General features: G+C 31.9%; 1 protein-coding gene across 1 annotated transcript in view; it reads right to left on the bottom strand.

The window, feature by feature from the left end:
- The window catches only part of LOC147063380 (uncharacterized), a 174,896-nt gene that overhangs the window by 131,820 nt on the left and 26,766 nt on the right, over positions 1-16,310 (bottom strand). The window contains exon 3 of the mRNA XM_085960064.1: positions 10,662-10,830. Within this exon, the coding sequence (XP_085816190.1) occupies positions 10,662-10,830 (169 nt within the window). The remainder of the gene's footprint in view (positions 1-10,661; positions 10,831-16,310) is intronic.

Here is a 16,310-nt window from a genome sequence, read left to right on the forward strand (position 1 = left end):
ACACGTTTTTTTCAGGCTATGCTGCTATCAATACAATCATTGTCCACCCGACAGCCGATTTTTATTTTAATACTTTTCATTCTACATCTGCTTATGTTCATTTAAAATCCTTTAAAATACTAGCAAATATTTATTCTTTTACCATTAATATCACTCATTAACCTGGGATCTCTATTTTTCATGAGGAATATTTCATGATTCTGAATATTTTAGCAAAACAACCTATATAGTGTAATATAATTTTTAATATTATTTTGAATTATTATCTATATTTGTATAATATAATATTATCTTTCAAAAAATGTCAATACAATGAAAAGAACATGAAGTACCTATGGAAAAACTCACATTGTACTTAGGTATGCTATCAAAAAATAAATATCCTCTCAGATTGAAAAACAGTGGTATGTTTCAAACTACATATGAATTAATAGTATATAAGATCGCTGCGTTGAAATATTTTTTTATTTTCTCCAGGTAGGTTGGCGTAAATATTTTTTTTGGCTGTATCAAAATGAAATTTGTTTTTGTCTTTGCCTTAATCACCGTCTCGGCAGCAGTTTGCAATGCCTCCGCCAATCCGACTCATCGGAAAAAAACTACTTTGGCACCTGTGATTCCAACATGTCGTAAGTAAAATACATTTTATTTACATTCGACTAACATAATAGTAAATATAGTCAACTGTATTTCTAATTTTTGTACAATAGTTTGAATTTGTGTAAACGTAAAAAGCCCTTCTCTTTTTTATGAATGTGTGGTAATAAAAAATTACCATAGCCGGTTTTGGCAAAATTCATGAATTCAAGAATAATAACCTAACCTAACATAAACTAACCCAACCTAACAAATAATACAGTATATCGGCTTTCAAAATTTATTCCCCATAACCGACTTGTACCAAATAAAAATTTTGTACGTTGTCATTTTTTAGTATAGGTACCTAGTTATTTTACAAGTGCGTTTATCGTAGATGATTTCATTTTCAATTTTTTCATGCTTAAATCAAAATTAAATTAATGTTATCAAAATAAATGGCAGTGAACTTATGTGTATCCAATCATCGCCTCCAATTCTAGGTACATTTTATAATTTTTACCGGCTGAAATATTTGTTTGCGATAATTACATTGCAGGTACATGCATTGTTTGCAACTGCCCATAGAAACGTTTTGATTGTATCACAATTATTATTGTGCATTTGTTTTAGTCAGGGCTCGAAATGGACTGGAGCGCCGTTCCGGTTAATGAAATCGGTAAAATTATCACTCCGTCTCGTGGAAAATATATGTTGACCGTCTGAGGTAGATAGCCTATAAAAACAAAAATATAACACACTTAAATAATTATAAAATATACATAAATTTAGATAACTGTGTAAATATCTTCAAAAAACTATCGAGCGCTCCGGTTCGTAAACTTTTCCATTTCGAGCGCTAGTTTTAGTTCAGTTAACGAAATACAAGTCAATAAAAATATCTTTTTTCTTTCCTCTAGTCAGCGTTTGAAGTAACGTTGTGGCTGACGCGGGTACTAAACCCGTGTAAAAAAACCAACACTGCCGCGCTCTACCCAAAACTCCTTGATCGACCAGTCGATTGCAATCCACCTGTTGGGTATATCTGTTATTAAATAATGTTATATTTTAGGACCGATCCTGAATCCAGGTGGACCATAAATCTCAAGAAATTTAATTGAGGTATTCCGGACCTACTATCTCTATCATAGATTATAATATGTATTGATTTCATGAATAAGTAAGTATATAGGAGAGTTAGTAGTCCGCATAGTAACGCTTTATTAACTATATAGGCCGGAGATGGCGAGCCTATGTATATATTTTACAAATAAAAATACGTGTACCTACTTAAATAATATAATATCATAAAAATAATGACGATATAGCCATGCGTATTTTTTTCGGTTTTTCATATAATGTTTACCAATCGATGCGCAAACGGAAACGTCAAAATTCATGCATAAATGACAAATCGCATTGTATAATAAACAGACGGCAAATCCTTTTCAAGAATAATCATTATGCTTAGTGTAAATATACAATTGCATAGGTCGGTCCTTAGGATTGAACAATTAAAAATAGAAATATTCAATCGACAAACCTCATGAAATTAATTATCGGCAGTCATTCAACATATAATAACTGCTACCTCATACATAATCTCTAAAAATGAAAAACCGTTCAGTGATGGAGAATATAATATGAAATAAGAGTGGTTTAAATAATGCTTCCACGATCTCTTTGAGAATTTTGAAAACAAGGAACAAAATAGTGAAAGAATACAAGATATGCCTTTGGCTAGAAAATTGTAAACTATAAGCTATTTTAATAGAATTCTTAAAAACTATTTTTGAAGAAAAATTTAAAAACCTTTTTTTTTCGCCATGAAAAACAGCTGGCATGTTAAGCTCAGTCAAGACAGTCGAAAAATATTATTTGGAAAATTTTGACACGCGTACGTGAAAGCTGCTAACCCTGATATAGGCCAACACCAATTTTGAAATCGTTATATAAATACTATGTATTAAAATAAATAATCTTCGGCTAGTACTAAATATCTTGTATCGTCTGATACACTCTCAAGGCAGTGCCACATTAGCTGTAAAGCCTGGTTTGGTATACGACTAAAAATACATGCCCGTACTGTATTATTATAATATGGCTATTAATCTATTCGCATGAGCTTATTATAGTCGGTATCGGTCATGTTCTCGGGTTAGTTAGTTTGCACTTTGCAATCCACAATAAGTGTAAATAAACAATATGATTTAATTAAATGCGACATTCTTTTTACAGCTCCATGCGTACCTACTATGACTCCATGCATTATGGCGACGTGTGTTGCGTTATGTGGCCAAAGAGAATCTAATGGAGCTTGCAACGGTAATCTATGTGTATGTGGATAATGAATAAAATGTCAAAAAAATCCCTTTGCCTTTAGGTGTTTTATAATAAAGTCTCAACAATAAAACATAACATCAAGAGATTGCGATTATACCTACATGGGTGACATTACTTTCCGGCATAATATCATAAATGTAATTTCGACATACCTACCTATATATATATATATATATATATTGTTATATTAGCATGCTGTGTTGCAAAATTACTTTTTTTTTAATAATAAATCAATTATAAAAATATTTATTGTTTTAATCCAATGTTGATGGTCCGCAAAACATTTTTTGATTTTTTTGTGGTCCGCGGATGTAAAAAAGTTAAGAAACATTGGTGTAAATGAGCTTCGATTGTTGAACCTTTAGTAAATTGTTGTACAGTAAAAGGTTTTTAGCACAATTTACGAAATTTGTATATTATGAAACGAGTCAAAATACCTAAATCATTCTGATTATAAAAATGTTATGTCAAAAGTTTGTAACTATAGTTATAAAATGTTCTTTGTGTAATAAAGGCTATTTTTAAATATATTTTGCCATCCTTGGAAGAAATAAATTACAAGTTTAATTGTAGTTTATAGCTTGATGTATAACCGTATTATCAACGGATTACAGCGATTCAAATATTTTCTTCATGGCTCCAATAGGAATGCACATAATTGAGTAAAATATCTTCTACGAAATGTTGATATGTATACTTACACGTTTCTTAATAAATAACCGTTTATATATAGTTCCAATATTATGTGGGTTATTTAACATACTGGTGTAATATAGGAAATGATGTACCATAATATATTTAAAAAACCTGAATTCAAACAGGTGTACGTAAAGTCTGATTTTATAGAAGACGTCGAACTTTAAAATGCCAATAACTCCATAACATCCAAGCACACATATTATTGTTGTCAGTGTAGTAGCCATCTATTAGTATAGAATTTTAATTATCGTATTATAATATTGATCACATAAACATGACAATTGACGAATAAGCACATTATTATGTTACGAATTTATAAAGTAAGTATAATAAAAATATTAACGTATTTTCCGAAATTCCCCGTGTGATTTTTTTATGGTTCTACTCACTAAAAAATATTATTGTATGTTTTGATATTATCATATAGAATATAACTATAAGGTTAAAAGGACTATAGCCCAGATCCCTCAAATTACTCGGTCCTTAGCCTTCTCGGTATACGTGCGTCTAAAAACGTCGTATAAGTCGTAATAAACATAAAAAGTATTATCAGTTATTATTTACTCGCAGAACCAGCTGCCCACTAGACTTAGCAGGTCGGCTGGCGTCCTAATCTAATAGAGTCTAAAATTTTAACAAAATCATAAAAAGTCTAATCAACATGAAACCCATTGACTTGGTACGCTAGTTATTTTATTACGTACCCATATACCTACCTTATATAATGTTAACGTGGAAAATTTGCCGCAACTTGATTACTAGCTCGCCTTACCATACCATTGCACCATACCAGCCTGCTTCATCGTATAACTTGCCGCCCCTAGGTTGAAACGGAATAACAAAACAGCCGAAAAATCGGCGGTCAAGATTCCATAAAAAAGCTCTCGACTTTCATCCGTAACAGAATTTCTTGAATTCACTGGTGAAATATTTTTTGGCAAGAAAACTTTTTACAAGCTCTTGCATCTTATCCGTAACTGTTTTTTTTTAATTCGCCGGTGAAGTATTTTTTTGGCAAGAAAAGCGTTAAAAAAGCTCTCGTTTTTAATCTGGAATGGATTTTCTTAAATACGCCGGATATTATGAAGAAAATGAATAAACCAATATTCTTGAATTAGAGATGATATTATATGGTACGAGATCAAGCTTACCAGTGAAGCCCTTATGACTTTATGACCAAAGAGTTTAGCGGATCCTTTTTTGAGTTGGTCCTCCACTCCGGGTAAAAAGTTTTAATATTAATTATATACAAATGTTCAAAAATAAAATAAAAAGAGTTGTTTTAAAATAAGGTTTATAATTCGTCATTTTTATTATTAATTCTAGTCTAGCCAATCGCCTTTCATTATCTGGCTCTTCTGTGAAAAAAGGAAGGTTCTGAGGTTATTTATCACTCAGCAGTCTTGCCGTATTTCAGTAGGTATTTTAAATTATTTCAGTGTTGCAATGTGTCAAATATAATGGTTTTATTGGATTTTAGGGAGGAAATTTAATAATTATAAAAAAAACCACCTGGAGCAGTGGAGCACTACAAATGTTCGATGCTACGGGTAAAATCTCATTGCTCCACTGCTCCGAGCTCCTCTCTTATGACTACTCAATAATTGACTCGTATGGTGCTCCCAAGTCAGGCCACATTCACCACTTTACGTGGGTTTGTAGTTGTAGATATAATAAAAATAAATACCTGGCAAGTGTGTGCCTTCCTACTTCAATATAGTGATACAGTAATAAATGAGTAATATTATATGTGGTTTACATATTTTGTAGATAAGCAAGTTGGTAATATTGTGGAAACTGTGTCCGGTATATGACATTCGCAACTGACTCCACTCGGTCTCCCGTAATTTGGCACAGTATCTATACTAGTGTCAGTATAATACATATTATGTAGGTACGGGACGACATGTGGATCGATATCGACGCACTACACTTCAAGAAGAATACGAATTTTAATACCCGAAGCAACGTACGAAAATTTCGATATTTTTTCCGATTTACCGAAGTATATATCTAGAAGTTTTGTTTGTTTAATATACGAGTATTACCGACATTTAATTAGGTTGCGTTACTTGTATATTTTCACTCTTTCATTAGTTTCAGGCTACGATTATTAAATAAGTCAAAACACTTGTTAAATAAGAAACAAAATAAGTTTGATATAGAAATATTATGCTGTAAGCCATAGTTATTGGTTATCAACTATCTTAAGAAAGTTGCAACAGCGGATTTCGCACTATTCTTTAAAACTAACTTCTAAAATTTCCAGAAATAAGTAGGTACTATTTTTAATAATTTATTCACTCATCGGTGTCTGATTAATATGTATATAATATATTATAAGATTTAAAAAACTAATAAACAAAATACTATCGTGTACGCAACATTTTTTTCTGCGTTAACGTCCCCGAAATATTTCTCCTATTTTTACCGGTCCGCAAGTCTTAAACGGTTCAGGAACACTGTGGTAACTAATCTACGTATATTTTCATCACTTGGTTTCATTATATTAAGATTTAATATAAATACACCATATTATTTTCACTCTATTATAAAAAAATATATGTAGGTAGGTACCTAAGCTTTTTTCCATGTTCCATCCTAAGAAGATCATAATATTATGTGCCTACACAATGAAGGATGTATTAACGGGTTTTCTTTTGTTTACGAGAAACGAATGTAAGCTACTTGCTCAACCTATTGAGTCCATACTCTGGTTCTAAGCATAACAAATGTCCAAAAATAACATGTGAATTTTTGAGACCCAGGATTCTATCCCAGAACCCACAACATTATAAGCCTGACGCGATAGCCGCTCGGTCATCGTGGGCGTGAGTCTAGTAGTATTTAAATCTATAGTTATTGCAATAAGAGACTGGCTAATTTTAAAAAGAGCTAGTACCTATATAAAAAATATTATACTTTTGAAAATTATAATATCATTAGGTATGTAATTTATTATTTGTTGAGAGACATATTTTTTCAAAAAATAAGACTAAAGAATATTTCGTACTCTTATTGTTAAAAAAATATTTTCCACTATGATTAATTTATACATAAAACCAAATTGATTTTTCATGCCATAAATAAATATAAGATCAATCGAATATTATGAATTCATACAGTTAGTTTGAATTTATGGAATTTACTGAATTGAAAGAAAACATAATGGCCAGTTATTTAAAATAATTAATTTCATTCTTCTCGCATACCATTATCTGGAAATTACACTCTAAATTATTTTCTATTTATACATCATTTTGAATACAAAACTAATTTAGAAAAAAACTTAAATAAATTGACATGTGGAACAGTATTAATTCATTTAAATTATTATTATAATTAAAAATATGAAATTATTAAATCAATTAGCATTGAAAAATACGAATTGAATATGCTAAAAATGGATCGATAATATCAATAACTTGTATGATTTCAGATAAACTTAAATTTCTTTTATTTTTTTAACTGTCAATTCATGGTGGAACTGCATTGTATTGTTGTTTTAATTTAATAAAACGCATTTTTTTGTAGTACTTATTCCACTTTTAATCAATAGTTTTGGACCGGTTTCATCCGCCTCAGAGGGACATTTTCAACTGAATACATTTTTTTTAAAAACAATATTTATCAAACAAAATCCAAAGCGACAGAAGTAGTATAACAATAGGTACATAAATTATCCGTCCAATAATACTTTCCCAATAACAAATTAATTTAAAACTAATGAGGTTGGACATTAATATTTCATACTACGAGTACATCAGGGGCATTAAACAAATTATTTGAAAATATTAACAAACCACAAAATATGAAACAATCAACACTTACAATAACATTAATATACTTAAACAAATATTTATGATAAGTCAAAATTTACAATAAAAAATATATAAAAAAAATAATAATAACAATATTATCAATTGAAGTAAGATCGAATACAAAAACAAATACAATCAAAATATAAGTCAAAATTAAATAAAAATTAAAATAATAAATAATGTACAATAAATAAAGTAATGTTATAACAATCCCAAATATTAAATAGGGTATAATAACGGAGAAGACATAAAATATAATTGATCATTTAACAAATTAGAATTGGGCAAAAATTTATACCTATTAATTTCTAGGATTTCCTGTTTATCCAATTTTATAGATTTCTCGTACAAATGCAGGATTTTAAATTTTTTACTGATATTAAACGAGTGATTATTTAAACATAGATGATTTCCAATAGATGAAGATTCATTACCATTTTTGGCACAGGCTAAATGTTCTTTGATCCTAGTGTTAAAAGATCGTCCCGTTTGTCCAACATATTTGGCATCACAAGAGTCACAACTTAATAGATAAATTCCAATTTAGTTAAGTTTATCTAATCTATCTTTAGTATTCACAAGTATTGAATTCAAATTTTGTGTGTTGTTAAATGTTACATTGAAAAGATTTTTATCTATTTTTCTTGAAATATTCTCAGAAACTCTTCCTAGGAAACATAATTTAACCCAGCGTTTTTTAACACTAGCTTCATCTATCACCAAGCTAGAGGTCACATTTAATAAAGCTATTTTTTCAAGATTTCAGAGATTTCGATAAGATTAACTTAAATTAGAATATTATAACCGCTCAAAACATTCAAAACAAAATCATTATTTTAATGTAAAACACGCCAGTAAAATATGGGTTCAATCAGTGAATAAAATCAGTAAATCATCTACATAATATGCAAAATCTAAAGGTGTGCGATACCAGATGCTGTATATGTATCGTATAAGTTAATAATAGTATTTCCACAGTATGACAATGTAAGGTTGGGAAAATAGATACAGGTAGGGGGTATGAAAATTGGAAAGAGATGTAGGGTACTTTATGACACACTCGATTTGTTGATATGCACTAGTGATCGGCACGTAGGTTCTATGCCAGTGTTTTGACAATATGCTTTCAATAAATTCAATTTTAATGAGGATCACGTGAATTTTCAAAACTTCTATCGTATTCAATACCCTCGTCTCTAAATTTAATTTTGTACCTAATGCATTAATTTAAGCATTGTATATCAATATTTTCATGAAGGATTTGTGATAATTTTCAGTTCTTGAAAGAAGCAAAATTACAGTAAATTTGGATATACTATAAAATAACTTTTTATTGTAGGTATATCCAATTTTAGTTAATATTTTTTAAAAATGTTTTTGGATTGGGGAATCGAAACATTTTTATTCATCATACATAACTCGAAAACAACTCAAAAACTTACCTATATATAAAAAAAAATCTTGAAAAAAATAAGATTGTTACGTTCTTGAATCTTGGGAATTATTCGTTAAATCGAAAAAAAAATATTAAATTATTAGCACTGCAGACATCTTGACGTTGGTAAAGAATTATTTTTTTTATATAAAAATATATACTGGCCATGAGACCCAATGAATATACTGTGACCTTACCGGAAGTCGAACCCGGAGACCCTGGATGAAAGGCTAGCGTCTTACGTGATGGATTACGAAGAACGCTAATAGGCACAAGTGTCTACTATTAGTACCTTGATTGATAAGGTTCGATAGACAACTTCACGATTACTACATCTCAACCATAAATCATGAATGAATCATGAATGAATCATGAATCAACAAAAATAACTGAGGTGCTTTTATTTGATAGGGATCTATTAGCTGGTGTCCTCTGTATTTTTATACTGAAATTCTGCCAAGTCTTACCGTTGAACACGCGCAATTAAATTACCAGGTAAATTATCTGTCCCTGGTTAGTTAATCAGGCGTACAAACAAGAATGACAGAAAAATACTTGGCCGGTATAATTCGCTTAATAATATTGTTTTTACTGTGTTTTCTATTGCAATATGTAGTGGTCTTGAATATCCATATTAGAAACACGTCAATGCTGCGATTGAATTTTACCTATCGATAATTATTTAATTCCACTGCAAAAGAATCCCCACGTTTAAAGTTATAATCAAACAGGTAATTGTAACAAATTTACTCTTTGCAGAGATGCATTATATCTGCTCTTATCATTGCATTCTTTGTTTGCTACACTTAGACTTGGAGGTACCTAGAAAACAAAGATTCGTAGAACGTGAAGAATTGAGAACATTTTCAGTATTTGGACCAATCGGCCTAAAACTGTGGCTGTCTTTTAGTATACCTTAGAGAGGAACTATAGTACATAGTCATATTCTACATACTAGTGGCAAAGAGTGCTTGTTGAAGGAAGATAGGTTGTAGGTACTCGAACAAAAGTACAGCCATAATTGCGGGACTTAAATTTGAAATTTATTTTATCTGGACATGCGTAAAACAACGTCTCTATATTAAATTAACTACATACAAAATCAGATCGCAGTTGAACGATAAAATTCCGTAAAAGTTAAGGGCGGACATGCTCAGCGTAGGTCAAAATGGAGCTTTTACCTTTATTTCGGTGAAATGTAAAAATATTTTCGTGAAAGCTTAAAAAATCGGTTAGGTACATGTTCAAACATATGAATAAATGAATAAATATTATATAATATAGAAATTAATGTCATTTTGACATTTCATATTGATTTCCATAGTAACGCACGTATATATTATTAATTTAGTTGCTAGGACCCACTTAGCAACCAATAATAGTGAGTAGTAAATATTAATTTTAAGCATTGTCGTCATGTTTTGATATATTCTAAAAGTTTCAAATCTCTAGCTAGTCGGGAAGTTAGTTAAAAGTTTTGGACAAACAAGGAAAAAATTGTACTGCACAAGAAAAAGTCTGTACCGGACAAACAAGAATACGAGCTAATAAAAACGTGGTAAAAATAAGTTTTAGATTTTTTTATCTCAGCTCACTTATTTTTTCCACGGGACGGAGCGATAATTTTTGGGGATTTCATGAACCGGAACGCCGCTCCGGAGCGCCGTTCCATTTTGAGCCCTGTTTTTACTACAATATTTATATTGTATTAGGTACTCTTGGATAAGTCAAATAATATACTGTCACATGGCTGTACAGAATGATTAGAGTAAGTGATGTCGACTGACCTATATTGACGACGCCGTGGTTGGTGAGCTCCCAGCATGAGTGCAGTCGGAGTACGCTGAGGGAGGCACTCTGCTTGGGAGAGAAGTAGCCGAGGGCGGTGTCCGTCACGTGGTACGCCTGCAGCGAGAACTCGTACAGTGAAGGCAGAAGCTGGGCGACCGCTCCCACCTGATAAATAATTAATTCAATCTTATTGATAAAGTACAATATTACATATTGATGATAAAACTCAAAGAAATAGGTACTACCGTCATAAAATAAATAGGGTGAATTCACGCGTTTGTCAATGTATATGGGTGAGTCAGCTGTGAACCAGGGGGCGTTTTGCCAAATCTTACTTATCAGAAAGCAAGGCAGAGGTAATATTTGCACCTATATCGTTGTATATTTTGGCGACCACATTTCAAAGTCACGAAGAAAATATGTTAATTATGAATCCCTTTTTATAATTTAAAAATAAACGGTTCAGTTTGTAATGTTTGTTTTTTTTCACAAAGTAACGAATATGATAACTATTTTGATAAAAAGAGGGACACATGCCAAAAAAGGTTAGTACACCAGTTTGCTTCATAACTTTATGCTGTAAATTATTGTAATAATAGGTAATTGAAAAAATATTATCTCATCAAGGTTTATTTTTTTCATTGTGCTCACGAAAACGTTATTATAAAGAAAAATCTACGTTGCCCACCTTTAGTTTGGGCAAACCCGATATAAAATATTATTGGATGAAAACCATCCCATACATATCGGGTGATATTTCAGAAAAATATTAATATTTATTTATTATAATAGGCACATTTTAATGATTTAAAAAAATCTGTGTTTATAAAACATAGAAGTTGACAATGTCTAACCTGATAAAACAGATTATGATTATTATTATGTAAATTGAATAACCAGCTACAATTTATAAAATCTGAATGCGAGAGATAAATTATTATTACGATAAGACAACATTTGGTGAAAATGAGTTATAAATATGTGAGATCACGGTGCATCAAAATGTCTGGTGGTTAGCCTACCGACCGGCCGTTGTGTCGAGTTCCAGAGACTGGCTGGTGTAATGGGCGCGCAGACTTAGCCTTCTTATCCCTGTGCGTACTTTTCCTCGCTTCATCTCTTTTTTATACCAAGACAGTACACAATCTAGATAGACTGCGTGTGGTTGTACTCACCAACCGGCCGTCGTATTGGGTGGTCACTCTTAATGTCATCAATTAAGTAATTCATAAACTTCTGTAATATAATCACTGCATTTTACACTCAGTGTGATTCATAATATTTTATATTTATCGCCAGTTTAATCAAACCGATCATCCAGTGGCTGTAACCTACTACAAGTTTCTCATTCAAGAATAACTTGTGACTGTATATTTATACCGGTCATGTTTATGTACTAGCCGTAAAATGTAGTCAGTGAAGAGAAGGCTTTACACATCACATTAAAAAAGTTTTCGGCCACTTAAAATATAATATGAATTCAGTGGTGAGAAACCTTTCCATGGGATTCTGAAAAGGTCGCATCGTACTTCTTTCGAAACATATTCACAATGAGTTTGATAGTGTAACCCTAATAATGTCACCCTTTTAACATGGCTACTTATGCGAAATAATGGTGATAAGCAGTGGCGCACCCAGGGGGGGGGGGGCAGGGAGCCTTGCCCCTCCCCCAAAATATGAAAATTATCAGAATGATTTTACACATTGAAATCGAAAGCCAATAAACTATACCTTGGGCCAATAAACAACACGGCAAAAAAATATTTGTAATTCTCCAGCACACTTTTTAGTAAAATTTCTTAGATTTTAATTTCCAACCCAATAATTTCGAAACACTAATGTCAGGTTTTTTAAGAAACCCGTTCCCTAATGAAATTCTCGGTGTCCACCCGAATTCCGGAGTGGTATAGGTCATGGCTGGGGAGGGTTGACAGGGCTCTAGCCTGGGGGCCCGGGCTGTGGGGGGCCCGGCGTGTCGGGTTGACCAGATAAGTGAGATAAACACACATCATAAATTAGCTTTTATACTTCATGACTATGAACATTTTAAGTTATATAATTGTCCAATATATTTTTTGATTATTATGTGTCGATACTCGACAGCTCCATTATTAAAGTAGATGTATTGAAAATCGCCAATAATTCACTGTATAAGTACCCTCAATTTGAACTTAAACACAATTTGAAAAACGTTAATGTAGTGTTTCACACTGTCTTTAATCTAAGCGGTGGATAGGGGGCCCGTAAAATACCCTAGCCCAGCGGTCGGCAAACTCATTAGTCAAAAGAACCAAATATCAACAGTACAACGATTGAGATTTCTTTTGAGAGCCAAATTTCTTAAACTTAAATTATATACGTAGGTAGTAAGTAGGTACACTGCTAATTTACTTAATAAACTTAAGTTAAAGTTTTAAGTCCTAATTAAATTATAAGTAGGTACACAGAATAAAACTGAATATAATACGTAATAATGATCTTTTTTATTAATAACAATTAAATTCTAAGTCAGGTATCCATAAAATTGAATCATGACAATGACTGACAAACTCAATGTAAATAATGGCCTTGCATCTCCTTGTAAAGTTTGGGTAAGTCAGGTTCGTATGCTGTTGATTTAATTTTAAGCACGATTCCAGGTTCTTATCAATAAATCGATTTCTCAATTTACTCTTGATTTCCTCTCTTGGAAATCTTTTTACTAACCACAAAGCTTGCAATATTAACATTGTTGAAAGGTTTTAATCAGTAACTAAATAAATACAGAACTTTATTTTTCTTGACTCTTCTCCTCAGCTGCTTTCTTCCTTGCATCATCGACAGAATATTTAGCGCAAAATTACGAGTTTTTAGTTGTAGTATCTCTCTAAATTTGAATGCGCCAATTTTTCCCGACACAGACATACAGGTCGGTAAGTCATTTACGTTTTGAATAAACGCGAAGTCTCGGTCTATTCAACATTAAATTTACGGTTATCCTCTTCCATTTTCTTTGCTTCTCCTTTGTAGCCATGTCAAATATGGCAGAGAGTATCTGTGGCAGAGCCGCACTCAAGGGGCCAAAGAGCCGCAGTTTGCCGACCACTGCCCTAGCCTGAGGGCCTGTTTCAGGATGTGGGGGCCATGGTGTAGGTACACCGAGTGCAATAGACAAATGACCGATAAACGAGATATTAGGCTGTGTTGTATTGAGAAGGTTGTGTATAATTTAAATGCAATAATACTTTTCTTGTACATTTTCAATTAATATGTTGGAATCTTAATATTAAAAAACCAAAAATCTACGATAAACATTCGGCGAAAAGAATGACTACACCCACTACGGTGGTGGTGTAAATCAAAAGAACATTTTTTTAGGTGGAATTCGGCATAAATATTGTAGCTCTCTAGACCAGTGTTCCCCAAACTTTTGATTAATCTTAAACAATTAGTATAAATTAATTGCTACTTGCTCGATACAGCTCTTTATGAGAGCAAATGTGGCGTGGTGTAGGAATTACCATTTCCAACTAGATTCACGTAGCTATATAAAAAATTATAGTAACACTACTTACTTATATTCATTTGTTTTTTTAAATATTTTGTCATTAAGTAGCAATAATTAGTTTAAAATATGAATATCTGAGAATTTTAGGGTGTCAAAATTGTACATAGGTAATTGATGTGCCTACTGGACTGAACTAGGGAAAACAAAAATAAGGAAAGTGGACTGCCTTCTATCTGGGCAAGTCTGTTAGAAGGTATAATTTTCGATTGTGAAGAAATACGAGATAAAGTTAAACACGTGTTAAAGAAAATGTTCATTTTAATAGTTATGTCTATATCTTAATAATATTATGCATTCAAGTTTATCGTATAAGTAAATGGAACACGTATTAAGTATTGGTAATAATGTTTAAAGACACTCGGTACCATGTCGGCTTATAATGTCGTGGGTCTCGGCTATGAATCCCAGATAGGGTATATTCACATATTGTTGTTTTTCAATGTGTGTTTGGATCCAGGGTATGTAATAGGTTGGGCAAATGGCTAAGATCCATTTCTTGCAAAAATAAAAATCTGTTATAAAAAAATGTAACACAACATCCACTGTGTGGACGCCCATATGATCGTCTTAGGACCGAGCATGGTGATGCAATGCAATGTTTTGGCGTAATGAGGAATGTCCTATAAAAGTGTTTATATCATACGATGAGAAAAGAACATTATATTGACACGCAAAAATAAAATAGACATATACCTACACATAATATACAGAAATTAGCGAACTCGCTCAAAACCTCAAATGGAAATGGACTGGACGCATAGCTCGAAGAAGGGACAATCGCTGGACAAATCTAGTCATTCAGTGGTACCCAATAGGTACAAAACATCCGCAGACCCAGAGGCCGCTGGATCGATGAAATGGTTAAGTTCTGCGGGAGTACGTGGCAACGCAACGCACAAGACCGAGAGAAGTGGAATCAGCTTGGAGAGGCCTTCATCCAGCAGTGGATAGATTCAGGCTGGTGATGACTATGATACAGAATTAGGAATTGACCGATTTTATGTATATTTTTTCAAATTGCTTAATAAGAAAGACAAAAGTTACTATAATGCGCATGCTCTATATCCGCACCTCACCTCACCACTCCACCGCTGCCATCTGATTCTTTTACCAATTTATGATAAATTTTTGCAAGTGCGTTATTTTTGAGGCATTTTATTTTTTTAACTTCGGAACTATTCGTTTTTCTAAATATCAAATTGTAGTAAATTGCAATCGGTAAAGTAGTCTATTGGCTGTGCACGTTTTATCAATACTGTTTCAGTAATTTTTGTGTAATAATGAAACAATTAATAGACAGAACGGATTTTTAGAAAAAACTTTATATTTAAGTAGGTACCTAAGTATCTTATTTTCATGAAAGTCAAATATTTATAAATCAAGGACATACGCTTAAATGCTATTATTATTATTAGGTATAGACTAAAATACAATATCTAAATTAAAATATAAATCAAAACTATTTTCACTCGAAGGTATTGTTAAAAGTTATTTAAATAGAAAAGGCAAGTACTTTTTTCTATTGCAGACTAGATCTTCAAAGGCTATTTGTAATATTTCATTCGCAAAAAGAGAGACATTATTCTTCGCTTTGCTAAATTTATCGACTGTCTCAAAAACTTTAACAAAAAAACATGGTTTTTACCACGATTGTTTACCGCATACTACTGAAACCTCTTTCACCAAACTTTACTACCTGAAAAATGTTTTTGTAGCAAGATTTTTTTTATAGAATAACGTCTCCACGGCAGTGGCGACGGGTGGAGGTAGGCTATTAAGATCCGACATAAATAGTGCGCACTTAACTTTGTCGGTCAAACATATTCGTCTTCATTGAACTAATATTAATATGTGTAGATAGACAGTTTTTTTAGATTCAATTAAACCCTGTCTAATCCAAGCCATAGTAGATAATAGTCAAAAAATATTCGTTTATAAAATATCTAAAATTATGACATTAAACCATACCTAATTTAAGATATTTTATAGATAGAACAATATTTTTATCAATTATGGTTTGGAATAGGCAGGGCTTAATGAATTAAAAAAAACTAACGCCATCTGTAATATTATGTATGTATTCTTAATATAACAAAAA

This window comes from Rhyacophila brunnea, unplaced genomic scaffold, assembly GCF_057557595.1.
Source record: "Rhyacophila brunnea isolate RB1 unplaced genomic scaffold, BYU_Rbru_1.0 scaffold_9, whole genome shotgun sequence".
NCBI classification, from domain to species: domain Eukaryota; kingdom Metazoa; phylum Arthropoda; class Insecta; order Trichoptera; family Rhyacophilidae; genus Rhyacophila; species Rhyacophila brunnea.